Source organism: Eriocheir sinensis, chromosome 57 (genome assembly GCF_024679095.1).
Source record: "Eriocheir sinensis breed Jianghai 21 chromosome 57, ASM2467909v1, whole genome shotgun sequence".
Lineage (NCBI taxonomy): Eukaryota > Metazoa > Arthropoda > Malacostraca > Decapoda > Varunidae > Eriocheir > Eriocheir sinensis.
The window spans coordinates 4,560,994-4,584,670 of record NC_066565.1 but is presented as its reverse complement, the minus strand read 5'-3'; the positions used below and the strand labels follow the sequence as shown (position 1 = coordinate 4,584,670).

At 43.6% G+C, this 23,677-nt stretch overlaps 1 protein-coding gene and 1 long non-coding RNA gene across 2 annotated transcripts; one reads left to right on the top strand and one right to left on the bottom strand.

Annotated features, from left to right (window-relative positions):
* Nucleotides 1-1,518: 1,518 nt before the first annotated feature.
* On the bottom strand, nt 1,519-22,535 carry LOC126984652 (NADH dehydrogenase [ubiquinone] flavoprotein 2, mitochondrial-like). The gene is made up of 7 exons (XM_050838516.1): nt 22,372-22,535; nt 19,423-19,485; nt 15,703-15,765; nt 14,641-14,831; nt 8,094-8,301; nt 6,292-6,444; nt 1,519-1,795 (listed from the first exon to the last, which is right to left on the bottom strand). The coding sequence occupies exons 1-7, from the start codon at nt 22,408-22,410 to the stop codon at nt 1,778-1,780; spliced, it is 735 nt and encodes a 244-aa protein (XP_050694473.1). The 5' UTR covers nt 22,411-22,535; the 3' UTR covers nt 1,519-1,777.
* On the top strand, nt 8,309-11,457 carry LOC126984655 (uncharacterized). Its single transcript, XR_007737241.1, has 4 exons — nt 8,309-8,746; nt 8,789-8,914; nt 9,503-9,574; nt 9,699-11,457. It is a non-coding gene; the product is annotated as an uncharacterized LOC126984655 (long non-coding RNA).
* Nucleotides 22,536-23,677: the final 1,142 nt, after the last annotated feature.

The window sequence follows — 23,677 nt, the reverse complement described above, 5'->3', positions numbered from 1 at the left end:
CTCTGTAACATGCACTGCGTATAACTTAGTCTGTGTCACCTCGCCTCTCCACCTGCAGCACCAGCACCTCCTCTCACCGGAGTAATTTGTAACATACAGTATAAACATGTCTGCCCTTGTGTCTTTGTCTGTCTCGTTTCTTTACCTTGTTCTTGTTCTTATAACCTGTGAGAGCCCATGATGCGTGTGTGTGTGTGTGTGTGTTTCACCGTGTCTTCTCTGTCCGTCATTCGTCACATTCTCTGTAATCTTGTGTCTTACTGGTGTTTATTACGTGAAGGGGTAGCTTAAGGTTGTGGGGACGATTAAGAGGGTAATGATAGTTAGGAGATGCAAGGCTCGGCAAGTACTGTGTTGCTGCCTAGGATGTTTATTTTCATGTGTACAGTGTGTGGTTTTCTTATCTGCTGCAAAGTTTGGTGTTAGCAATGGTTGTTGTGACAGTTGAATGTAATGTTGTAACACGTGTAATGTGTGCAGCCTTGAGTCACTAGTGCAGGAAGTGTTGTGGTGGGGAGGCTTTGCCAGCACTGCAGAAGCTAATAAAACATACAGACACCAGCATGAAGTTTAAAAGAATTTAGTAAATTTTAGATGACCTGTTCAGCTTAGCAACTGTGGGACTGAGTGAGTGCCTCCACAAACTACCTGAAAGCTGAGAAGTCCACAAAGAGGAATGGAGAGAGTAATGTTGTCTTTGTCTGTTCCTTAGGGAACAGACAAAGGTTGAAGATACACGTCTTATTGACTATTATGAATTGTTATTTTTTTACAGAGTACTGTGTTGTTGATACCTGTACAGGACAAAGATCCAGATCTTCCAAGTCCCTTGTGCTCCCTGTCTTACTCTATTGCCGTGAGACATGGACACTATATAGTGACTTGAAGAAGCAGACTGATGCCATTGGTAATAAGTGTGTGCACAGAGTCATGGGATATTGCTAGAATGAAGTCTTCGCTTTACGTTGTACTCTGGAGACTGATTCGAGGCCTATTACCTGCATAGTCTGTGAATGCCAACTCCGGCTGTACAGGCATGTGACATGCTGCCCAGAAGTCAATAATGCTCACTGGGTTGGCTTTGTGAGAGACAATCCCAAGTGGAGGAGGCCAAGCGGACGCCCACAGAGTTTGTGGCTCAGGCAAGTCAGTGGATTCTACCACAGGATGGAAGGGGGCCTACATGGAGACTTGCTCACAGGAACCCCTTGTGGTTGCAAGGCAGGGTGGGCGTGTGCCCTTACTGAGTGACTTACCCATTTTACCAAGCAGTCTTTCCTCTTATGACTGAATGTCAACTCATTTCACACTGTGTAGTTTGGAGAGTAGAGTGTTGACGATTATTGTTTTTCACCACTTGTGAGTGTCGGCACACCAGGTACTCACGGTGTCTGTAACACCAATCGTTGCGCAGGGTACCAGAGGAAGGGGTGCTGAAATTTTATTTAAAGCCTATGTGAATGTTAAATTTTAACATTACTAATATTTATATTAGGGTCAAGGGTAATTATACACAAGTTAACGTTAAATAATATTTATTTTCAAGTAACATCACTCACACCTTTTTTCAATATGTTTTGCTGAAACACATTACAAGAAAATTATTGCAGAACCAGTGCTGCCATAATTTATTAAGAGTAGACAGTTGATGTACAGTGCCGTGGGTCTGCCAGTCATGTACTATTTACAAGGCCTCCCACGGGTCCCTCCCTCACATCCCGACGTCTTACCATGCCGGGTCGGGTGAGGTGAGGAGAGGTCAGTGTTGCTCCCTGACTCACAGGTCATCACGCACCTGGAACAGAAAAGAAGTGATTGGCGGCTGATCATGACAGCAATAATCTGATGAGGTGAAAACCATGCAATCAAAAGGTGCACACCCTTGGGGTGGGTGCATCCCTTCACCCACCCTACAGAAGAGGTCCCTAAGAGTAAGTCTCCATGCAGACTCCCTTCCCATTCTGAGTACCTCACAGCAGGATGGATCGATTTGGTCAAGCTATGAATTCTGTGGGTGTCCCCTTGGCCGCCTCCACTCGGGGTTGTCTATTACAAAAGAGTAAAAACCCAGTGAGTAGGGTTGGCTTCTGGGTAGTGTGCCACATGCCCATATAACTGGAGTTGGCGCTGATGGACTATGCGGGTAACAGACTTTGAATCAGTCTCACAGAGTAGTCACTGGTTCGACACAAAGTCATTCCAACAATATCACATGATTCTTAGTAGACACTTATTACCAAAGGCATCAATCTGCCTCTTCGTCACTATTTAGTGTCCATGTCTCACAGTCACGAAGTAAGACAGGGAGCACAAAGGACTTGAAGGTCCGGGTCTCTGTCCTTCTACGCAGGTATCAACAACACCATACACTTGTGCTGAGCAAGTCCATAACACAGTGGGACAGGTCAATCTGCTGTAAGACTTCCTAGCAAGATCCTCCCTTGTTCTGCACTACGCAACCAAAGTGTGTGAAAGTTACCAAGATCCCAATGTCCTCGTCTTGCTCCTAGCCAAGTAAGGACGCTACCCAACACACCCTGCCCGCCAACAGCCAATCATCAGTGTCCTTACTACCCAGCTATGAATCCAAACACATATATCTTGGTCTTGATCTAGGAAACCTTGAGTCCTCATGCAGTGCCTTGAGCCATTACCAACACCTCCAGCAACTCCACAAAAACAAGGTCATTGACCCTGGCATTGCCAACAGATGCCCCACAATGACTCTGGTCCACAACTCTGCCTAGTACCCAGTCCACACAAGTGTTGAAAAGTGATGGGGCAAGGACACAGCCCTGCCTCACTCCAGCATTCACAGCAAAGTAGCTGGACCCCCACCACCACACACACACTTCACAGCACTCAGAATACAGGCCAGTCAGCAACTAATGGTCCTTGCAGGAATCCCACGGAGTCGCGGGAGCTCCCAGAGTGCCTCACGATGCACTGAGTCAAACGTCGTCTTGAGATCAACATAGGCTACCAGCATCCCCTGTCGAAATTGATGTTGGCGCTCCACCAGCATGCGAAGCGCTAGGATATGGTCAGTTGTTGACTTACCAGGCGTGAACCCAGACTGTTCAGGTCTCTGCAGCTTCAGCAGCTGGCTGCAAATTTGTATCAGCAATAGGTGGGCAAGCACCTTGCCTGGCACACTGAGCAATGTAATACCACAATACTTGTTGCAGTCCTGACGGTCCCCATTCCCTCTCCAGGTAGGGACGACCAGCCCCCTCTTCCAGTCAGGAGGAATGGTACCAGACTGCCATGCGGCAGTCAAGACCGCATGCAACCCACGGATCATGGCCTCACCTCCAGCTCTAAGCTGCTCCATACTAATGTCATAAATATCACCTGCTTTTCCAACCCTCAACCTTGCCACAGCTTTTTTGGCTGCATCATGAGGGTGGAGTATTGTTAACGGGTGGTTCAACATCCAAAATTTCTAACTCACTGGTTGGGAGTTGCCCAACAACTGGGTTAGAAATATGGGATGCTGATCCATCAATTGATGAAAGCCTACCCTCTCTTGAAGTGGCTGTGGCAAGGTTAAGGAGTACAAAAGCAGTTGATATTTGTAACATCAGTGCAGAGCTGCTTAAAGCTGGAGGTGAGGCCGTGATGTGCAGATTGCATGCAGTCTGCCATAGGGCAATCTGGTGCCTCTTCTGACTGTAAGAGGGGGTTGGGTTGTCCCTACCAGGAAAGGGAAAGGGGACCGTCAGGACTGCAACAACTACTGAACTACTGTGGTATTGCTCAGTGTGCTAGGCAAGGTGCTTGCCCACCTATTGCTGATGCAAATTCACAGCCAGCTGCTGAAGCTGCAGAGACCTGAACAGTCTGGGTTCACGCCTGGTAAGTCAACAACTGACCGTACCCCTAGCACTACGTGTACTAGTGGAGCACCGATGCGAGTTTCAACAGGGGATGCTTGCACTTATGTTGATCTCAAGAAGGCGTTTGATTCAGTGTATCGTGAGGCACTCTGTGATCTTCTGCAACTCCAGTGCTGTGTAGTGGGGGGGGTCCATCTTCTTTCCAATGAACCTGGGAGTGAGGCAGGGCTGTGTCCTTGCTCCATCACTTTTCAACACTTGTATGGACTGGGTACTAGGCAGAGTTGTGGACCAAAGTCATTGTGGAGCATCCATTGGCAATACCAGGGTCACTATTTGTTTTTGCTGCTGATGCAGTAATCCTGGCGAAGTCGCTGGAGGTTTTGGTGATGGCTCTTGAGGCACTGCACGAGGAGGCGACGCCCTTGGGACCCGAGGTCTCCTGGGCTAAGACCAAGGTACAGGTGTGTGGAGGCTTGCTGGATGACACAGTACAGTCTGCTCATGCGTGTGGCGAGGACGTTGAGATCTCAGAAAGTTTCACGTATCTTGGCAGGGTAGTTCAGAACAACGGTGAGTCTCGCCAGGAAGTCTTGCGGTGGATTGGCTTGGCCCACAGTGTTATGGACTCGCTCAGCATGAGTATATGGCATTGCCGATACCTGCTAAGTTGTTTTTGCTCCCTGTCTTACTTGACAGCTGACATTGAATAATGACAAAGTGATGGATTGATGCCTTTGGTAATAAGTGCCTTTGCAAAATCACGGGATATTGCTAGATTTGTGTCAAACCAGCAACTACTTTGTGAGAATGATTCAAAGCCTTCAACTTGCATAGTCCGTTAACCTTCACTCCGGTGACGCCGACGTTGGCGGCATCGCCGTATGGAAAGGGTTAGTCCTCTTCTATTTCCTCTTAATCTTCTTCTAAATCTCTTAAGAAGAAATGGAAGAGGATTGAGAGGTTTAGAAGAGGATTAATCCTCTTCCATTTCCTCTTGACCCTTTCCATACTGTGACGCCGACGTCTGCGTCACGGATGGAAAGGGTTAACACCAACCCCTGAGCGATACGGGCATGTGATACACTACCCAGAAGCCAACCCTGCTCATCAGGTTGTTTCTGTAAGTGAAAATTCAGAGTGAAGGAGACCAAGGGGACACCCACAAAGCTTGTAGCTTGAGCAAGTCAATAGATCATGCCAGGAGGTACTTGGGATGGGAAGGGGGTCTGCATGGAGACTTGCCCCGAGGGAACACTGGAGTTGGTGTCGTAGGGCTGGAGATGCGACACACATGCCATCGTATGCCTCGCTGGATTGACTGATGTGCTGTGAATGTAAAATGTGACTGAAGGATGCAGCTCTGAAAGTACAGAAGGCTGGGGTTAGGAACTGGCCTGGCTCCCCTTCAACTTTATTACCCTGAAGGAGTCGTCACTGTCATCATGTGACCCAGTTTATCAAAGACAAGGAATGAATATCAAATCACCCAACAAAGGTGGGAGGCCAAGCCAGTCCCCAACCTTAGCCTCCTGTACTGGAGGAGCTGCCTCGCTTTTAGTCACCTCTTAAGACACACGTCAGATTATGAAAACACATTCTTAACCACCAAGGAATAAATAGTCTTGAGATTAAGCAGCATGGATAGCACTGGGTGAAGAAGGCTGATACTTGCAAGCATGTATATTGCCTTCCAAAATAATATTAAACAATGTTAACAACACAAAGATTCTCACCCCAAGAAGATTGTACAAGCTGTCAAATATTATCTGGCACACCTTGCTCTGACACCACCCACAACGACCACAGTGACACACGCCATGAATATTTGGTGTGGCCAGCACCCTGCACATCACTTATCCTATCCCGCACCTCCAAGCGTGTGTGTATTTACCTAGTTGTAGTTTTACAGGGCCTGGGCTTTACGCTCGTGTGGTCCCGTCTCCGTATCTATATTTATCCAACTTTTCCTTACAGCTCTGCACACTCCTCGCCGATACTACATCCTCACTTAGTCTGTTCCAAACCTCTATGTTTCTTTGCGGGAAGCTGTATTTCTTTATGTGTCTCAAGCATCTTCCTTTCCTGTGTGTGTGTGTGTGTGTGTTTGACCAAAGACAACAACCACACATTGCAGCTTGGGGGTGTGTTCAGAATCCCTCTTTGATGTATCGTGCTGTGAAGGTGATGAATATATTTTTTTATACCTTGCACATGAACACAAACCATCCTTTCCATTAACCACCAATACATAAGATGGCACAGTCACTCCCTCTGCTATCCCTTCCCATCACTGTCAACACACAACGTTACAGTCACTCCCTCCACCATTCCCTCCCATCACCAGTTACTCCCTCCACCACACAACATCACAGTTACTCCCTCCACCACACAACATCACAGTCACTCCCTCCCACCACCAACACCCACCAAGGCACAGTCACTCCCTCACCTTGAAGCCTGGGCCGGGCGGTGGTGCGGTGAGGCTGGTCAGTCCCCCGGCTGGCTCTGCAGCAAACCGGCCATTCCTGGGGCCAGGCTTGGGTTTCTTGCCAGCCTTCAATGTGTCAATGATCTCCACCATGTCAGCCTCAGCCAAGTCCTCCTGTGTGTATAAGTCACCATGGTCTGATCACATGCTAGACTCATGCTCACCAGTCAATACCCTTCCCGACTTAGCATGGAGCTCGCTAGTGATGGATCTCTGGGTACGGCTGAAACCTCACACCCACACACCCAGAAGGGACACAACACCCGACTGACACCCGGCACCCATTCACTACTGGGTGGGCAAGGGGACACGGGTTAAAAGAGACTACCCATCCGTCTCCTCTCTGCCCAGGAATCGAACATGGGACCTCTTGTGTATGTGTGTGTGTTTTGGAAGGGGAGACTGGAGACAGATCCCACAAGTGTAGCTCCCTTCCTGTATATCACAAACATGAATGTAGAACTAGCTTTTACTTAGGTTTTATACACACACCCACACCCACCCACACACACGATGCTGTTATACATTCAAGCTGATAAATAATGTGGAAGGGGAAGATAAAAGAGACCTGCTTGTGAAGTAAAAAAGTGGGCCATGAATCTTAACAGGATAAGAACAAACACACTAGAACCAGACTCGATGCATGATTGATAAAGAGAAACTCAACACTGCACACAAACACAGATGCTTGGAATGGCTTAAACCCTTGACTGCAGATTTCCTACAGGAAGACCTCACCAAGCTACAGGAGTGGAGCAAAAAGTGGCTGCTACAATTCAATGAAGAAAAATGTAAAGTCCTGCACTTTGGGAGGGGATATCCAGCACACCAATACCACATGGGAAACACTCCACTATCCACCACAGAGGCAGAGAAATACCTGGGAGTGTATGTTACCAGGCTACCAGTGAAGGGATATCCAGCACACCAATACCACATGGGAAACACTCCACTATCCACCACAGAGGCAGAGAAAGACCTGGGAGTGTATGTTACCAGGCTACCAGTGAAGGGATATCCAACTCACCAATACCATGGGAAACACTCCACTATCCACCACCGAGGCAGAGAAAGACCTGGGAGTGTATGTTACCAGGCTACGAGTGAAGGGAGTTCCAGCTCTCGAATAACACATGGGAAACACTCCACTATCCACCACAGAGGCAGAGAAAGACCTGGGAGTGTATGTTACCAGGCTACCAGTGAAGGGATATCCAGCACACCAATACCACATGGGAAACACTCCACTATCCAGCACAGAGGCAGAGAAAGACCTGGGAGTGTATGTTACCAGGCTACCAGTGAAGGGATATCCAGCACACCAATACCACATGGGAAACACTCCACTATCCACCACAGAGGCAGAGAAAGACCTGGGAGTGTATGTTACCAGGCTACCAGTGAAGGGATATCCAGCACACCAATACCACATGGGAAACACTCCACTATCCACCACAGAGGCAGAGAAAGACCTGGGACTGTATGTTACCAGGCTACCAGTGAAGGGATATCCAGCACACCAATACCACATGGGAAACACCACTATCCACCACAGAGGCAGAGAAAGACCTGGGAGTATATGTTACCAGGCTACCAGTGAAGGGATATCCAGCACACCAATACCACATGGGAAACACCACTATCCACCACAGAGGCAGGGAATGACCTGGGAGTGTATGTTACCAAGCTACCAGTGAAGGCCAAATCCATGCCAGTCACAGCGGATGGGTTAAACCGAATAGAGTATAGGACAACACACTCACGTAGTAGTCGTCGTTGATCTGTACCATGGGGGCGTTGACGCAAGCCCCAAGGCACTCCACCTCCGAGAGTGTGAAGAGACCGTCGGGGGTGGTGTGGCCCGGCGTGAGGCCCAGCTTGTCTTTAATCACCGCCATCACCTGGTCGGACCCTCGCAGCCAGCAGGGTGTGGTGGTGCAGACCTGGAGGTGGTACTTGCCGACGGGGTTCCTGTGGCGCAAGGGAGAGGTGAGTGTGGTGTGGCAAGAGACAGGGAGGAAGGGGAGAAGTGAGAGAGGAAAGGAGAGGATAGAATGAATATGTAAGGGAAGAGATGAATGAGAAACAGAGGAGGGAAGCGTAGAGAAGAAAAAGAAGGGAAGGAAAGACCAGGAAGCAAGATGAAGAGAAGGATGAGAAGGAAAAGGAGGAAGAAAACAGAGTAAGGAAGGGTTGAGGAGGGAGAGAAATGGAGGAAAGAGTAGAGAAAGGAAGGGTAGAGGTGTCAGAAATGGAGGAAAGAGTAGAGAAAGGAAGGGTTGAGGAGAGAGAGAAATGGAGGAAAGAGTAGAGTAAGGAAGGGTTGAGGAGAGAGAGAAACAGAGGAAAGAGTAGAGTAAGGAAGGGTTGAGGAGAGAGAGAAATGGAGGAAAGAGTAGAGAAAGGAAGGGTAGAGGTGTCAGAAATGGAGGAAAGAGTAGAGAAAGGAAGGGTTGAGGAGAGAGAGAAATGGAGGAAAGAGTAGAGTAAGGAAGGGTTGAGGAGAGAGAGAAACAGAGGAAAGAGTAGAGTGAGGAAGGGTTGAGGAGAGAGAGAAATGGAGGAAAGAGTAGAGAAAGGAAGGGTTGAGGAGAGAGAGAAATGGAGGAAAGAGTAGAGTAAGGAAGAGTTGAGGAGAGAGAAATGGAGGAAAGAGTAGAGAAAGGAAGGGTTGAGGAGGGAGAGAAATGGAGGAAAGAGTAGAGTAAGGAAGGGTTGAGGAGAGAGAGAAACAGAGAAAAGAGAGTAAGGAAGGTTGAGGAGAGAGAAATGGAGGAAAGAGTAGAGTAAGGAAGGGTTGAGGAGAGAGAGAAATGGAGGAAAGAGTAGAGTAAGGAAGGGTTGAGGAGAGAGAGAAATGGAGGAAAGAGTAGAGTAAGGAAGGGTTGAGGAGAGAGAGAAATGGAGGAAAGAGTAGAGTAAGGAAGGGTTGAGGAGAGAGAAATGGAGGAAAGAGAGTAAGGAAGGGTTGAGGAGAGAGAGAAACATAGAAAAGAGAGTAAGAAGGAAGGTTGAGAGAGAGAAATGGAGGAAAGAGTAGAGTAAGGAAGGGTTGAGGAGAGAGAGAAATGGAGGAAAGAGTAAGGAAGGGTTGAGGAGGAGAAATGGAGGAAGAGTAGAGTAAGGAAGGGTTGAGGAGAGAGAGAGAAACAGAGAAAAGAGAGTAAGGAAGGTTGAGGAGAGAGAGAAATGGAGGAAAGAGTAGAGTAAGGAAGGGTTGAGGAGAGAGAGAAATGGAGGAAAAGTAGAAAGGAAGGGTTGAGAGAGAGAAACAGAGAAAAGAGTAGAGTAAGGAAGGGTTGAGGAGAGAGAGAAAAATAGAAAAGAGTAGAGTAAGGAAGGGTTGAGGAGAGAGAAATGGAGGAAAGAGTAGAGTAAGGAAGGGTTGAGGAGAGAGAGAAATGGAGGAAAGAGTAGAGTAAGGAAGGGTTGAGGAGAGAGAGAAACATAGAAAAGAGTAGAGTAAGGAAGGGTTGAGGAGAGAGAGAAATGGAGGAAAGAGTAGAGTAAGGAAGGGTTGAGGAGAGAGAGAAATGGAGGAAAGAGTAGAGTAAGGAAGGGTTGAGGAGAGAGAGAAATGGAGGAAAGAGTAGAGTAAGGAAGGGTTGAGGAGAGAGAGAAATGGAGGAAAGAGTAGAGTAAGGAAGGGTTGAGGAGAGAGAGAAATGGAGGAAAGAGTAGAGTAAGGAAGGGTTGAGGAGAGAGAGAAATGGAGGAAAGAGTAGAGTGAAGAAGGGAAGAGGTGTCAGCAAGGTGGGGAATGCTTTGTTTCACTCTGACCACTACTTTCACTGTCTGAGTACAAGAGTGGTAATACTCCTCAGGCCTCCGAGCCATTACATATTTACGTCCTTACATAATTCACAAAATATAATACGCTAATGCCTGTAAAAAGAACACAAATTGCACCCAATCAAATCACTGTGTTGCACCATATAACACTATTATCACTGGGCCGCATGGGGGCGCGCTAGCCCACACAAAGTTTAAAGCCCACAGCAGCGAGACGTGCAGCATGACTGATGAGAGAGTGAACGGAAACTGTCAATGTTTTCTCGACCACGCTCAACTCTGTGGACGTGGAGAGTGTTGCCAATCAGTTCATTTCGGAGAGGGTGAGGAAACTTACCCTCAAACAAAAAATGACGCCATTGGGGTGAATATAACTATTTAAAAGTAATGTTTATGTTCAAATTAACAGCAATGGCGTCCCAGTGCGCTTTGGCCCTAAACAATTTTACACACCATTTGATGTAAGAACTAAATGATTCACCGATGATTTATTGCCTACGTGTAATATTATCTTGTATTCGTGATTCTGAAGTGTGAATTTATTTTGTATTCGTGATTCTGAAGTGTGAATTTATTTTGTATTCGTGATTTTGAAGTGAGTAATTTATTTTGTATTCGTGATTTTGAAGTGAGTAATTTATTTTGTATTCGTGATTTTGAAGTGAGTAATTTATTTTGTATTCGTGATTCTGAAGTGTGTGTTTCTTGTTCAATACAGGTTTGACCAAATATATTTATTGCGTCAGAGATAAGGGCATCATTCTACCATCATAGATAATGGCATCATTCTACCATTAAAGATAATGGCATCATTCTACCATCAGAGATAATGGCATCATTCTACCATTAAAGATAATGGCATCATTCTACCATCAAAGATAAGGGCATCATTCTACCATCAAAGGGCATAATTCTACCTGGCCGCCCCTCACCGGGCAGTCACACCCATTATATTCTGGGTACACTTTTTTTTGTGTGTGTGGATGTTGGAGGTGGTTTTGTAGATCATGATGTGGAAATTGAAGTGGTTGATGGTTGGAAAGTGGTTTGACAGTGTTGTGGGTGAGGTATAGTGGGTATACTGACGTCCAGAACCGCCAATTTTGTTAAGTAGGAGGCCACGTAAGGAGTGGGTGGTAGTGAAATGGGTGTTGGATGGTGGTAGTGGGTCAGAGTGAAGTTGGATGAAAGCTACTTGAGGTGCTGACGGTCACACACGGCAATTTTACATCGGCAATTTCTGTGCAAAATGGGCCGCGGGCTTGGTGTGAGGTACTGAAAGTGTGGGTGTGAGATGGTTGTTGGGGGTGTGTGGGTGAGAAGAGGGTGGGTTGTGACCGGGATACACTCTGTCAGACGCTGGCCAGTCACGGATATGGTTTACCGGCATATGTTTGTAATAATGCCAAAAACATACCATGAACTCAACAATTAGCGTGAGCGAACACTCTTGTGGCCAGCTGTACATTGAGTTGAACTATCAAACAACAAGCAATCCACTTTCACAGTTGCCTTTCGCGGTGCTGTTTGTTTGCATCAGTACCAGACATTGGAGGCTCTGGTAACGGAGCTCTGGTAGCCGCGGGGGCTCGCCAATGGAGCTTACCAATGACATTAATTAGTAAATAGTACAAATTGTTGCCCTCAAGCGGTTATATTATTTCTTTAAACGGATGTAAAATAATACTAGACAATACAGCAACATGTTCCACGGCTTCAATGGTGACATGAGAAAACATTAGAAGACTGAATGACATGAACTCACGTCACCTGCTGACAGTAAACGTCCTGCTGAGAATTTTAATTTGATTGATTGTTTGTTTGTTTATTGTTGCAAAATACTCAATAAAGGAGAAGGGAGGACTCTGATACTTGTCACCAGCATTCACCTGTTACGCCTTCCTGGTCAAACTTTGTATCGTTCTTGGTAGCCTCACATGTATTACAGTGAGACACAACATTTTTTCATATCTATCCTTCAGAGCTATTCTTTATATCTATCCTTCAGAGCTATTCTTTATATCTATCCTTCACAGCTATTCTTTATATCTATCCTTCAGAGCTATTCTTTATATCTATTCTTCAGAGCTATTCTTTATATCTATCCTTCAGAGCTATTCTTTATATCTATTCTTCAGAGCTATTCTTTATATCTATCCTTCACAGTTATTCTTTATATCTATTCTTCAGAGCTATTCTTTATATCTATCCTTCAGAGCTATTCTTTATATCTATCCTTCAGAGCTATTCTTTATATCTATCCTTCAGAGCTATTCTTTATATCTATTCTTCAGAGCTATTCTTTATATCTATTCTTCAGAGCTATTCTTTATATCTATTCTTCAGAGCTATTCTTTATATCTATCCTTCAGAGCTATTCTTTATATCTATCCTTCAGAGCTATTCTTTATATCTATCCTTCAGAGCTATTCTTTATATCTATCCTTCAGAGTTATTCTTTATATCTATTCTTCAGAGCTATTCTTTATATCTATTCTTCAGAGCTATTCTTTATATCTATTCTTCACAGTTATTCTTTATATATATATCCTTCAGAGCTATTCTTTATATCTATTCTTCAGAGCTATTCTTTATATCTATTCTTCACAGCTATTCTTTATATCTATTCTTCACAGCTATTCTTTATATCTATTCTTCAGAGCTATTCTTTATATCTATTCTTCAGAGCTATTCTTTATATCTATCCTTCAGAGCTATTCTTTATATCTATCCTTCACAGTTATTCTTTATATCTATTCTTCAGAGCTATTCTTTATATCTATTCTTCAGAGCTATTCTTTATATCTATTCTTCAGAGCTATTCTTTATATCTATTCTTCAGAGCTATTCTTTATATCTATTCTTCAGAGCTATTCTTTATATCTATTCTTCAGAGCTATTCTTTATATCTATCCTTCACAGTTATTCTTTATATCTATTCTTCAGAGCTATTCTTTATATCTATTCTTCAGAGCTATTCTTTATATCTATCCTTCAGAGCTATTCTTTATATCTATTCTTCAGAGCTATTCTTTATATCTATTCTTCAGAGCTATTCTTTATATCTATCCTTCAGAGCTATTCTTTATATCTATCCTTCACAGTTATTCTTTATATCTATCCTTCACAGTTATTCTTTATATCTATCCTTCACAGTTATTCTTTATATCTATCCTTCAGAGCTATTCTTTATATCTATCCTTCACAGTTATTCTTTATATCTATCCTTCAGAGCTATTCTTTATATCTATCCTTCACAGTTATTCTTTATATCTATCCTTCACAGTTATTCTTTATATCTATCCTTCACAGTTATTCTTTATATCTATCCTTCACAGTTATTCTTTATATCTATCCTTCACAGTTATTCTTTATATCTATCCTTCACAGTTATTCTTTATATCTATCCTTCACAGTTATTCTTTATATCTATCCTTCACAGTTATTCTTTATATATATATCCTTCACAGTTATTCTTTATATCTATCCTTCACAGTTATTCTTTATATATATATCCTTCACAGTTATTCTTTATATCTATCCTTCACAGTTATTCTTTATATATCTATCCTTCACAGTTATTCTTTATATCTATCCTTCACAGTTATTCTTTATATATATATCCTTCACAGTTATTCTTTATATCTATCCTTCACAGTTATTCTTTATATCTATTCTTCACAGTTATTCTTTATATCTATCAATAACAGTTATTCTTTATATATATATCCTTCACAGTTATTCTTTATATCTATCCTTCACAGTTATTCTTTATATATATATCCTTCACAGTTATTCTTTATATCTATCCTTCACATTTATTCTTTATATCTATTCTTCACAGTTATTCTTTATATCTATCCTTCACAGTTATTCTTTATATCTACTCTTCACAGTTATTCTTTATATCTATTCTTCACATTTATTCTTTATATCTATTCTTCACAGTTATTCTTTATATCTATTCTTCACATTTATTCTTTATATCTATTCTTCACAGTTATTCTTTATATCTATTCTTCACAGTTATTCTTTATATCTATCCTTCACATTTATTCTTTATATCTATCCTTCACAGTTATTCTTTATATATATATCCTTCACAGTTATTCTTTATATCTATCCTTCACAGTTATTCTTTATATCTATTCTTCACAGCTATTCTTTATATCTATTCTTCACAGTTATTCTTTATATCTATTCTTCACGTTTATGTACATTTATTTTTCACATTTATCCTTCATAATCCTCCGCTCAGTTGATGTAATGTTGACATTTCCCGGCGCTCCGGCATACCAACACTGCCAAATCACGCGCCTTCGTCTTGTCATGACCGTCACCACGCTGGTAGTCGCCGATACCACGATAACGGCGACTGTGAAAGCGGATCAAGGCGATGGTAACGGCTGCTACCAGACGACTCAAAGCGGCCCTAAATGTCCCTATTTTCCACACACCCAAAACACTTACCCCTCCACCCACACCCTTCCCCCTACACCCCCAACAAGCCTCACCCACCTCATGAACATAGTATAGAACGTGGCCACCTCATACACCCTCATCCGGGGCATATCGAGCAGCTTGGCGACAGCATGCATGGCGGTGATGGGCAGCCAGTTCCCGACCTGACGCTGGGCCAGGTCGAGAAGCGGGATGACGGCTGCCTTGCGGTGGCCATCGGGATAGATGGAGATGATGGCTTCGGCACGCTGAGGAAGGGGAAGGGAGTGGGTATTTTTTTTTTTTTTTTTTTTTTTTTTAGTAAAGGAAACAGCTCAAGAAGAAGACAAAGGAAGAAGAAAAAGAAGGAAAAGAAGAATGAAAAATGAAGAACAAGAACAAGACAAAGGAAGAAGAAAAAGAAGGAAAAGAAGAAGAAAAATAAGGAAGAGAAAGAAGAAAAAGGAAGCAGAAGAAGAAAAAGGAAAAGAAGAATGAAAAATAAAGAACAAGAAAAAGAAGAAAAAGGAACAAGAAAAAAGGAAAAAAAGAAGAATGAAATATAAAGAATAAAAACAACAGAAAGAAGAAGAAGAAGAAGAAGAAGAAAAAAACATACGGTGATCTGAGTATGAAGGTTGAGGTGGTTTGGGCAACGGAGGAAAGAGTAAAGTAAGGGTAGAGGAGAGAGAGAAGCAGAGGAAAGTGCAGAGTAAGCAAGGGTGTGGCTACTTCAGACTCCATCGGCAGAAGAACATCACGGCTAAAACGACGAGTATGATAAACAAACCCTTCATCAACTATTATTATTTTTTTTTGTATTGACGTAAAATTGAGATCAGCCGCAGAGAAACAGGGACTTTATGACACAAACAAACATAGAGGTGGTACTTCAGGATTTTTTTTTGTATTGACGTAAAATTGAGATCGGCCGCAGAGAAACAGACTTTATGAAACAAACATAGAGGTGGTACTTGAGGATTTGAAAGGGTTAGAAGAGAGAGATAGAAAGTGAGAGAGAGAGAGAGAGAGAGAGAGAGAGAGAGAGAGAGAGAGAGATACACATAAAACAACAACAGATATAATGAAGATAACAACAACAACAACAACAACGACAGAACATAATGTAAAGCACCTCACCTTCAAGTTCTCCGGCGTGAATTCAAAGGAAGTATCTGGGTTGTTTTCGGCTGAGTCTCGATGCTGCGGAGAGGAAGGGAATCGTGAGGGAGGAGCGGAGATTATGTTAATGCTCTTTTTTTTTTTTACAACAAAGGAGACAGCTCGAGGGCACAAAAAAGGAAACAATAATAAAAAAAGCCTGACACTCGCTGCTCCTGCAAAAAAGAATCAAAAGAGGTGGCCGAAAGAGAGGTCAGTTTCGGCTTATATGAGAGAGAGAGAGAGAGAGAGAGAGATGAAAAGAAAGCATAAAAGAGGGAGAGAGAAGAGTAAGACAGTAGGAACAGCAAGAAGGAAGGGAAGAAGGGAAAGGAGAGAGAGTAGAAGAAGGAAAGAGAGAAAAGAAGGGAAAGGAGAAAAAGTAGAAGGGAAGTAAGAAAAGAATAAAGAAAGAAATGAAGAGATGAAAGGGTTAGAAAAGAGAGATAGAAAGAGAACGAGAGCGAGAGAAAGAAACAGAGAGAGAGAGAGAGAGAGAAAAAAAGAACGAGAACAAGAGAGAGAGAAACAGACAGACAGACACCGAGAGAAACACATATCTAGCAGCCAACACTGACATAACAGATTATATTGTAGTGCAGCCAGCTCCAGCACTAACACAACCATCGGTAACCTCAGCCTTGTGATGGATAGAGAAACATACAAACAGCTTAACCATGTAGCAGCGATGGGCCAAATTTGTGGCTTTACCGTGTAGCAGCAACGAGCCAAATTTGTGGCTTTACCATGTAGCAGCGATGGGCCAAATTTGTGGCTTTACCGTGTAGCAGGGATGGGCCAAATTTGTGGCTTTACCATGTAGCAGCGACGGGCCAAATTTGTGGCTTTACTGTGTAGCAGCGACGGGCCAAATTTGTGGCTTTACCGTGTAGCAGTGACGGGCCAAATTTGTGCCATGATATAAACCCCCCAAAATAAATGATCGTAATATATATCAAATGTTTTGATATATATTACGAAATGGTTTGAGTGAGTGATGACTGATGATGAAAAAAGAATGACTTGTCTAATTTTGAGTGTGAGGGAATTCAAAAAGCTTACTAATGCTGCTCTGACACAAGGGAAAAAAGAATGACTTGTCTAATTTTGAGTGTGAGGGAATTCAAAAAGCTTACTAATGCTGCTCTGACACAAGGGAAAAAAGAATGACTTGTCTAATTTTGAGTGTGAGGGAATTCAAAAAGCTTACTAATGCTGCTCTGACACAAGGGAAAAAAGAATGACAAGCTTAATTTTGAGTGTGAGGGAATTCAAAAAGCTTACTAATGCTGCTCTGACACAAGGGAAAAAAGAATGACAAGCTTAATTTTGAGTGTGAGGGAATTCAAAAAGCTTACTGGATGCTGCTCTGACACAAGGAAACAGAACGAGGCTTAAGGTACCCGTTTCAAGGCTTTACCTAAAAAAAAATCATTTTCTGGGAAAAATTCCGTAGAAATATAAAGCACGTCCTTTTCAATGGTATACCGTATTTTGCGGCGTATAACGCGCTCCAGCGTATAACTCACACCCTAAACTTTAAGACAACAATGTTGGAAAAAAAATATTCAGTGCTTAAAATGCTTAGAAATATGTACGGTTTCCCGAAATTTCTGTTAACTCCTAAAGGGCAGGGGTGTGCCGTGAAATCGGTTCTCCTGGTACGGCAAAGTTCAAACGCTCTCCCGAAAATTGGTTACTTTCCATTATCAATTTCACAGCTCCACCTAAGCCAGCAGCTTTACATTTGTATGCATTCGCTCAATGCATCCTTCCTCTTCAGTCTGCCTCAAACCCAAAGTCTGTACATCATGTGGTGTTTCTGTGGTGAAGTGATGAAGAGCACTAACTTTTAGGTCGGAGCAAGCCTGTGTTGGCAGCGCTGCGTAGGTGTTGGTTGGCAGCCCCCTCGCCTCCACGCACTCGACCCTGTTACAAACCCCCTTCATTACCCTCACGTTTTCAACTTGATAACCCTGAAGGGTGGTGGGATGCATCTTCAGGGGCCTGAGTATCACTTCCACCATCACCGTTAAGAGCCTGAGCTACAGGATGGCCACCAAACTTAGGTTGCACAATAACAGGGCTCAGCCTTCCTGATAAGACGAGGGGTTGGAGTTCAATGTTGTTATGTCACTGTCTTCACCACTAACACTGCTTTCAAAGCTCGAAAAAGTCACTCTCCCAATCGTGCTCACACCGAGAGCTTTTTTGGGAGCATGAGGAGTCTTATGAGGAGTCAAGGTCACTGGCTGTGGACACTTGAGCGTGGATTCAGATGCAGAAAATACGAAAAACTTTACTGCCGTTGTTACAGTCACGGAAACACTGAGAATGATACAGAGAAGTTGTGTGGCAGCCTAGGAGTCACGCTGACCTGTGAAACCCCATGCAAACTTCAAAATTATGGTGGAAAAAGGCAGACAAAAAAAAAAAGTACCTTCGACGTATAACACGCAGGGGTAACTTTTTGGCAATTTTTAACTGAAAAAGGTGTGAGTTATAAGCCTCAAAATACAGTACTATCATATATGTACATAGATAAATTGGGTCGAAAAAATGTTTTATTACCCGTATTTACCGCGCCAGCGCGTCTCGGAGCACTGAGCTCTCATGCGCGTGTGCGTGGTACTCTAAGAAGAAAAATCATCAAAAATTGTTTTTTCCTCGATTTTTAAAAAAAAATTCTACACCACTCGCTCATTCCTAGCTGGCAACTCTGGATCATGAGTCAGAGCCGTGGGGTGCTCGCTGCTCCCTCACACGTCTCGGCTATCAACCCACCTTTGTCAGTGTGGGTATACAGCATTCCCCTGCAGAAATCTTGCAGTTTTCGTGCTTGAAAACATGTCACGACCTTCTAAGAAGGCCCAGAGGAGGAGAGAATGTGCTATAGCTGCCAGGAGGAGGCGGCTAGAGACACAAGGAACCTCTACAGCCACTACAACATCTGAGCCTGGTGTTGAGGGGGACCTGGCACCTCCTGACACCCCCATCAAGAATGGGTAATATCCTTGTAAAAGAAAGGGATTGGATGCCTGGGGATAATATTTTATGTAGACTCTCTGAGACCCACACAGCCTCCGGCACCGTTCATACAAAGTGATATAGATCACGATTTAGAAAAGTGGCTTTTTCTTGATTCTAAAGTTGCTCGCACTTAATGCGATATAACTTCAAAAGTTTTGAACGTATATAAAAAGTTTTTTCACCAAAAGAAAGAGAGTAAAAAGATGTAAATTTTGGAGCCAAATTTTTGCTCTATGTATCTTCAAACATTTGCTATGAATTTCTTTGTAGGATTTTTTGGGGGTGAAAAAAAATGTATAATTAGTTTTTTTTCTGACTCTTATATATATCTTAAAAACAAAACAAAAAAAAACTGGCTTTCAAATGCAAGCAATACAATGTTGTATACAGGTGTTAGGAAATCATGTAAACTGGATAAAAAATTTACGAGTAGTTCCGATTTTTTAAGGGTGAAAAAAACTGCAAAAAATGTAAAAAACTGAAAAACTATTCTTCAAATTCCACTGAAAATTGCACATACCTATCTCCGAACAACACCAATTACCATATAATTATATAATAATAATTGGCCTAAAACTAAGAAAATAAATTTTCAGTGAAATGGATAACTTAATCTTGAGTATGAGGGAACAGACTGATGATCAGACAAACAGACCGTCGGCTACTCACCACAAACAGGCTGTCGCTGGCCGCCGGGGCTGTTCGGTGCACCCCCCTCACCCCCTCTCGAACCTGTGGAAGATAATGTACCACTCAGGATGACTGTCAGGGGTGTGGAGGCAGAGCTGTCGAGTTGGTAAAAACATCTCCCACTCCGACGACTTTACGATGGGTGTGGTGTGTGGTGTGGTGTGGCTGGGTGTGGTGTGTGGTGTGGCTGGGTGTGGTGTGTGGTGTGGCTGGGTGTGGTGTGTGGAGTGGCTGGGTGTGTGGTGTGTGGTGTGGTGAGAAAGTTGATTTACAAGATTCATGACAAATTAGAATGGGGAATATATGGTACACAGGGAGAGATGGATACCATGCAATTATATGTTATCACTGTCAGAGATACGGCCATCTTGAGGCCAACTGCACTGCCAAGACCAATGGAGAGGCCCCACAATGTTATAAATGTGCTGGGGAACATGTACCGCGTATCATGTGTCTGAGAAGAAATGCCTAACTTGTGTGACGTACAAGAAGCCTGAAATTAATCACTCGGTGTTGTGTAGTTTGGAGTGAAACTGAGAGAATACATAACATAGCTGATCATGGCTACGAGTATCCGGGACTCAAAAACAAATTGTGTCTGTTAACCTGGTGGCAGCGACGGGCCAAATTTGTGGCTTTACCGTGTAGCAGCAACGGGCCAAATTTGTGGCTTTACCGTGTAGCAGCAACGGGCCAAATTGGTGGCTTTACCATGTAGCAGCGACGGGCCAAATTTGTGCCACGATTTAAACTCCCCAAAATAGATGATACATAAACTGATCACAAATGCTTTGATATATATTATGAAATGGTTTGTGAGTGATAATTTTTTCTCATTTTTCTCACTTCGAGGGACCATTAAGAAACATGATCCCCGCTGCTACCGGGTTAAATGTTCAGTGAGTTGGAAATAAACATTGGATAGATAATACTGAAGAGAGGGCAGCCATCTTTTGCGAAGTAGGTACCGTAAATATTTTGATTTTTTTTTTGGTCCCTGAATGTAGTGCAGTAACAAATGACTTAAAAAAATAGAAGGGGGGTGAAGCCCCCATTAGGAAGAGAAGGGAAGGGAAGGGTAGAGAAGGGGAAGGGAAAGGAAAGAGAAATGAAGGGAAAGGAAAGAGAAGGAAGGGAAGGGAAGGGAAGGGAAGGGAAGAGAAAGGAAGGGAAAGAAAAGAGAAAGGAAAAGAAAGAGAATCTGGATCTGGATCTGGATACATGGTTTGTTGGCTGTTGGGGGACGGGGGAGCCGGGTGTGCAGGGGAGGGAAGTGAATCAAGTGTAATTGTTAGTGTTGGTGTGTTGTGGTGACCAGTGAGTGTGTATTTGTTTTCTGAATGAGTCTATTGTACCGCAGTCTAAAATCTGTTGAGGGAGGCTGCTCCACTCACGTATGGTGCGTGGAAAGTATGAGTGCTTGTATGCGTCAGTGTTAGTGTGATATGTTTGGTATTTATGGATGTGTGTGTTACGAGTACGCTGACTGTTTGCGTTGTGTAAGTATGTGTGTGGGTCAATGTCAGTGTGAGTATTTGTGATCTTGTACATAAGTGTAAGTCTGTGTGCTTGTCTGCGTATTTGAAGAGGTTCCATGTTTATCTGTTGTTTGATCCGTGTTGTGATGCCAGGCGTTTGAGTGAAATTGTTTGTAATGAACCTAGCTGCCTTGGTGGTGATTTGTTCTAATCAATCAATGTTTCTGTGTGTGTAAGGATCCCACACCATGGAGCAGTATTCAAGTGTTGGTCTCACAAGTGTGTCACAAGCTGTGTTTAATGTCAGGTGTGCCAGTTATGTAAATTCCTCCTCAGGAACCTTAGTGTTCTGTTGGCTGTGGCACTGATGTGGTCTATGTGGGTGTTGAATTTCAAGTTAGTTGAGAGATGGATACCAAGGTACTTGTGAGTGTGAAACTGATTCTAAATATGAATTATGGAGGGTGTAAGTGTGATGGATGGGGTTGTGCGCTCTGGTGAATCTTAATAGTTTGCATTTGTCTGGTCGGATGGGCATTTGCTAGGTGCGTTCCCACTGCTCGAGGGCGTCCAAGTCATTTTGTAGTAGTCTGCAGAATGAAAGGGAAGTGAAGGGAAGGGAAGGGAAAGAGAAGGGAAGGGAAAGAGAAATGAAGGGAAAGGAAAGAGAAGGGAAAGATGGGAAAGGGAGGAAATTAATGAAAAGTGGGTAAAGATTCGTATTAGGTCCGTGCCAGTATCTCATAATCTACTTTATGAAACATCACTATCTCTTCATATATCTTTTCTACAAACCTTCAACAGTCATGGAAACGCTTTGAAAATCCAATTCAAGGACTTTTTTTTACTCTTGCAAATAGGGGATAATTATTACGAAAGCGCGTCGCCTCCTCTGCTGGCCGCGGCGACGCTGCAGCAGCCGCAGCCGCAAAATAGCTCGCAGAGGGCTTAGGGTCGGGGAGTATATTTAAACTACTCCAACCGAAGGGAAGGGAAAGGAAGGGAAAGAGAAGGAAGGGAAGGGAAAGATGGGAAAGGAAGGAAATTAAAGAAAAGGGAAGGGAAGGGAAAGAGAAGGAAGGGAAGGGAAGGGAAGGGAAAGATGGGAAAGGAAGGAAATTAAAGAAAAGGGAAGGGAAGGGAAGGGAAGGGAAGGGAAAGAAAAGGAAGGGAAGGGAAAGATGGGAAAGGAAGGAAATTAAAGAAAAGGGAAGGGAAGGGAAGGGAAGGGAAAGAGAAGGAAGGGAAGGGAAGGGAAGGGAAGGGAAAGAGAAGGAAGGGAAGGGAAGGGAAGGGAAAGATGGGAAAGGAAGGAAATTAAAGAAAAGGGAAGGGAAGGGAAGGGAAGGGAAAGAGAAGGAAGGGAAGGGAAGGTGTCTGCTGAGAGGGAGGAAGAAGCCCCATCACGCCACACTTCCCTGCTCCCCGTAACTTCCCCTCCACCACTCACCGAGGAGGAGGTCAGGGCTCGTGCCAGGCGGGTCAGCATTATGGTCAGGTCACGCGGGATCAAAATAAGGAGGTCACGGCAGCCAATCACCAGCCGGCTGACTCCAGACCACAACACTCAGGGAGGGATCATGTAAACTTGTAAAGGGTCTCGGGCTCAGCTATTTTCCTATTTTCTATTTCTATTTTCCGTGCGTTTTTGTGCTTTTGAGAATTCACGGTTCACGATTATAATGGCGTCAGGTTATCTTTATTATACTTTATACGAATGCTCATGTAAAAGAATAGTCTTGAAAATGAGAGATGACGTCTAGATTTTTTTACTCCATAGTTATCAAAATATAAGGTGTAATTTACTGTACACTTTGCCTACACATGCAGTCTTTTTCTTTTATATTTTCTCTTCCTCTACATTTTCTCCACTTGCGGCTACTTTGCTCTCTCTGCATTTCCCTTTCCACTGTGCTTTTGTTTGCTTTGTATCATTACTCTTGTTACAAAGGCTGTGAGAGGCGGACACACAAACTCTGGCTGTGGCGCGCGTCCTCAATGCTCGATCTTTGGGGCCGCCATTGAAAAACCTATGCAGCCCACCGTTGCCAGATTATCGTACTCACAGTCTCGTATTTAACGGTTTCCGAGCCATATCTATAGCCAAAAAACACCAATATTTAACCATTTTAACGATAACTCTATATGAAGGCAGCTATTGGGGTCGAGGAGGCAGTTTTGAGTCGGAAAATGGCAAACAAGGGAGGCTGAGTACGACAATCTGGCAACGTTGATGAAGCCCCTTGAAACACTGGAGATACAGGTTGAGTTTGGTTTGGTTAGATTCACTTATTTTAGTAGCTTCGATAAATATGTGATATGCTTGACGCGGCGCCATTGGTTGTTGTCACAGTTGGTTGGTGGTCCAGTGGGTGTACTTCTGGAGTTTTACACACACACACACACATACACACACACACACACACACACACACAAATTAAAACTACTCAAACTAATTGTAGTATTTTTAAACATTCCGGCATACAAAGTCACATTATTGGCAAGGCTTTCATAGGAGTTTGGTGCATTTCCAGGGTACTCTTATGACCCTGGTGGTAGTATGAGCCTTCTTCTGTACCATGAACTTCAAAAAACACTTATTAGAACCTGATCAATCTCCTTTCCAGCCTTTGTAAATAGTTGACGTGAGAGGCGGAAACATCAGAGAGAGAATACCAACCCCAGACCTCCAGCGTCCATGGTGTCCCGTGCATCCTGACACACTCTAGCGCCTCCTCCTGCACCATACATCAGCG

Coding starts and splice junctions, on each gene's coding strand:
- LOC126984652 (XM_050838516.1), bottom strand. CDS start 22,410: ATGCTGACCCGCCTGGCACGAGCCCTGACCTCCTCCTCG. Junction 8,302..14,640: donor TTCTATACTATGTTCATGAG/GTGGGTGAGGCT, acceptor CTTGCGCCACAG/GAACCCCGTCGGCAAGTACC. Junction 6,445..8,093: donor AGATCAACGACGACTACTAC/GTGAGTGTGTTG, acceptor TTATACACACAG/GAGGACTTGGCTGAGGCTGA.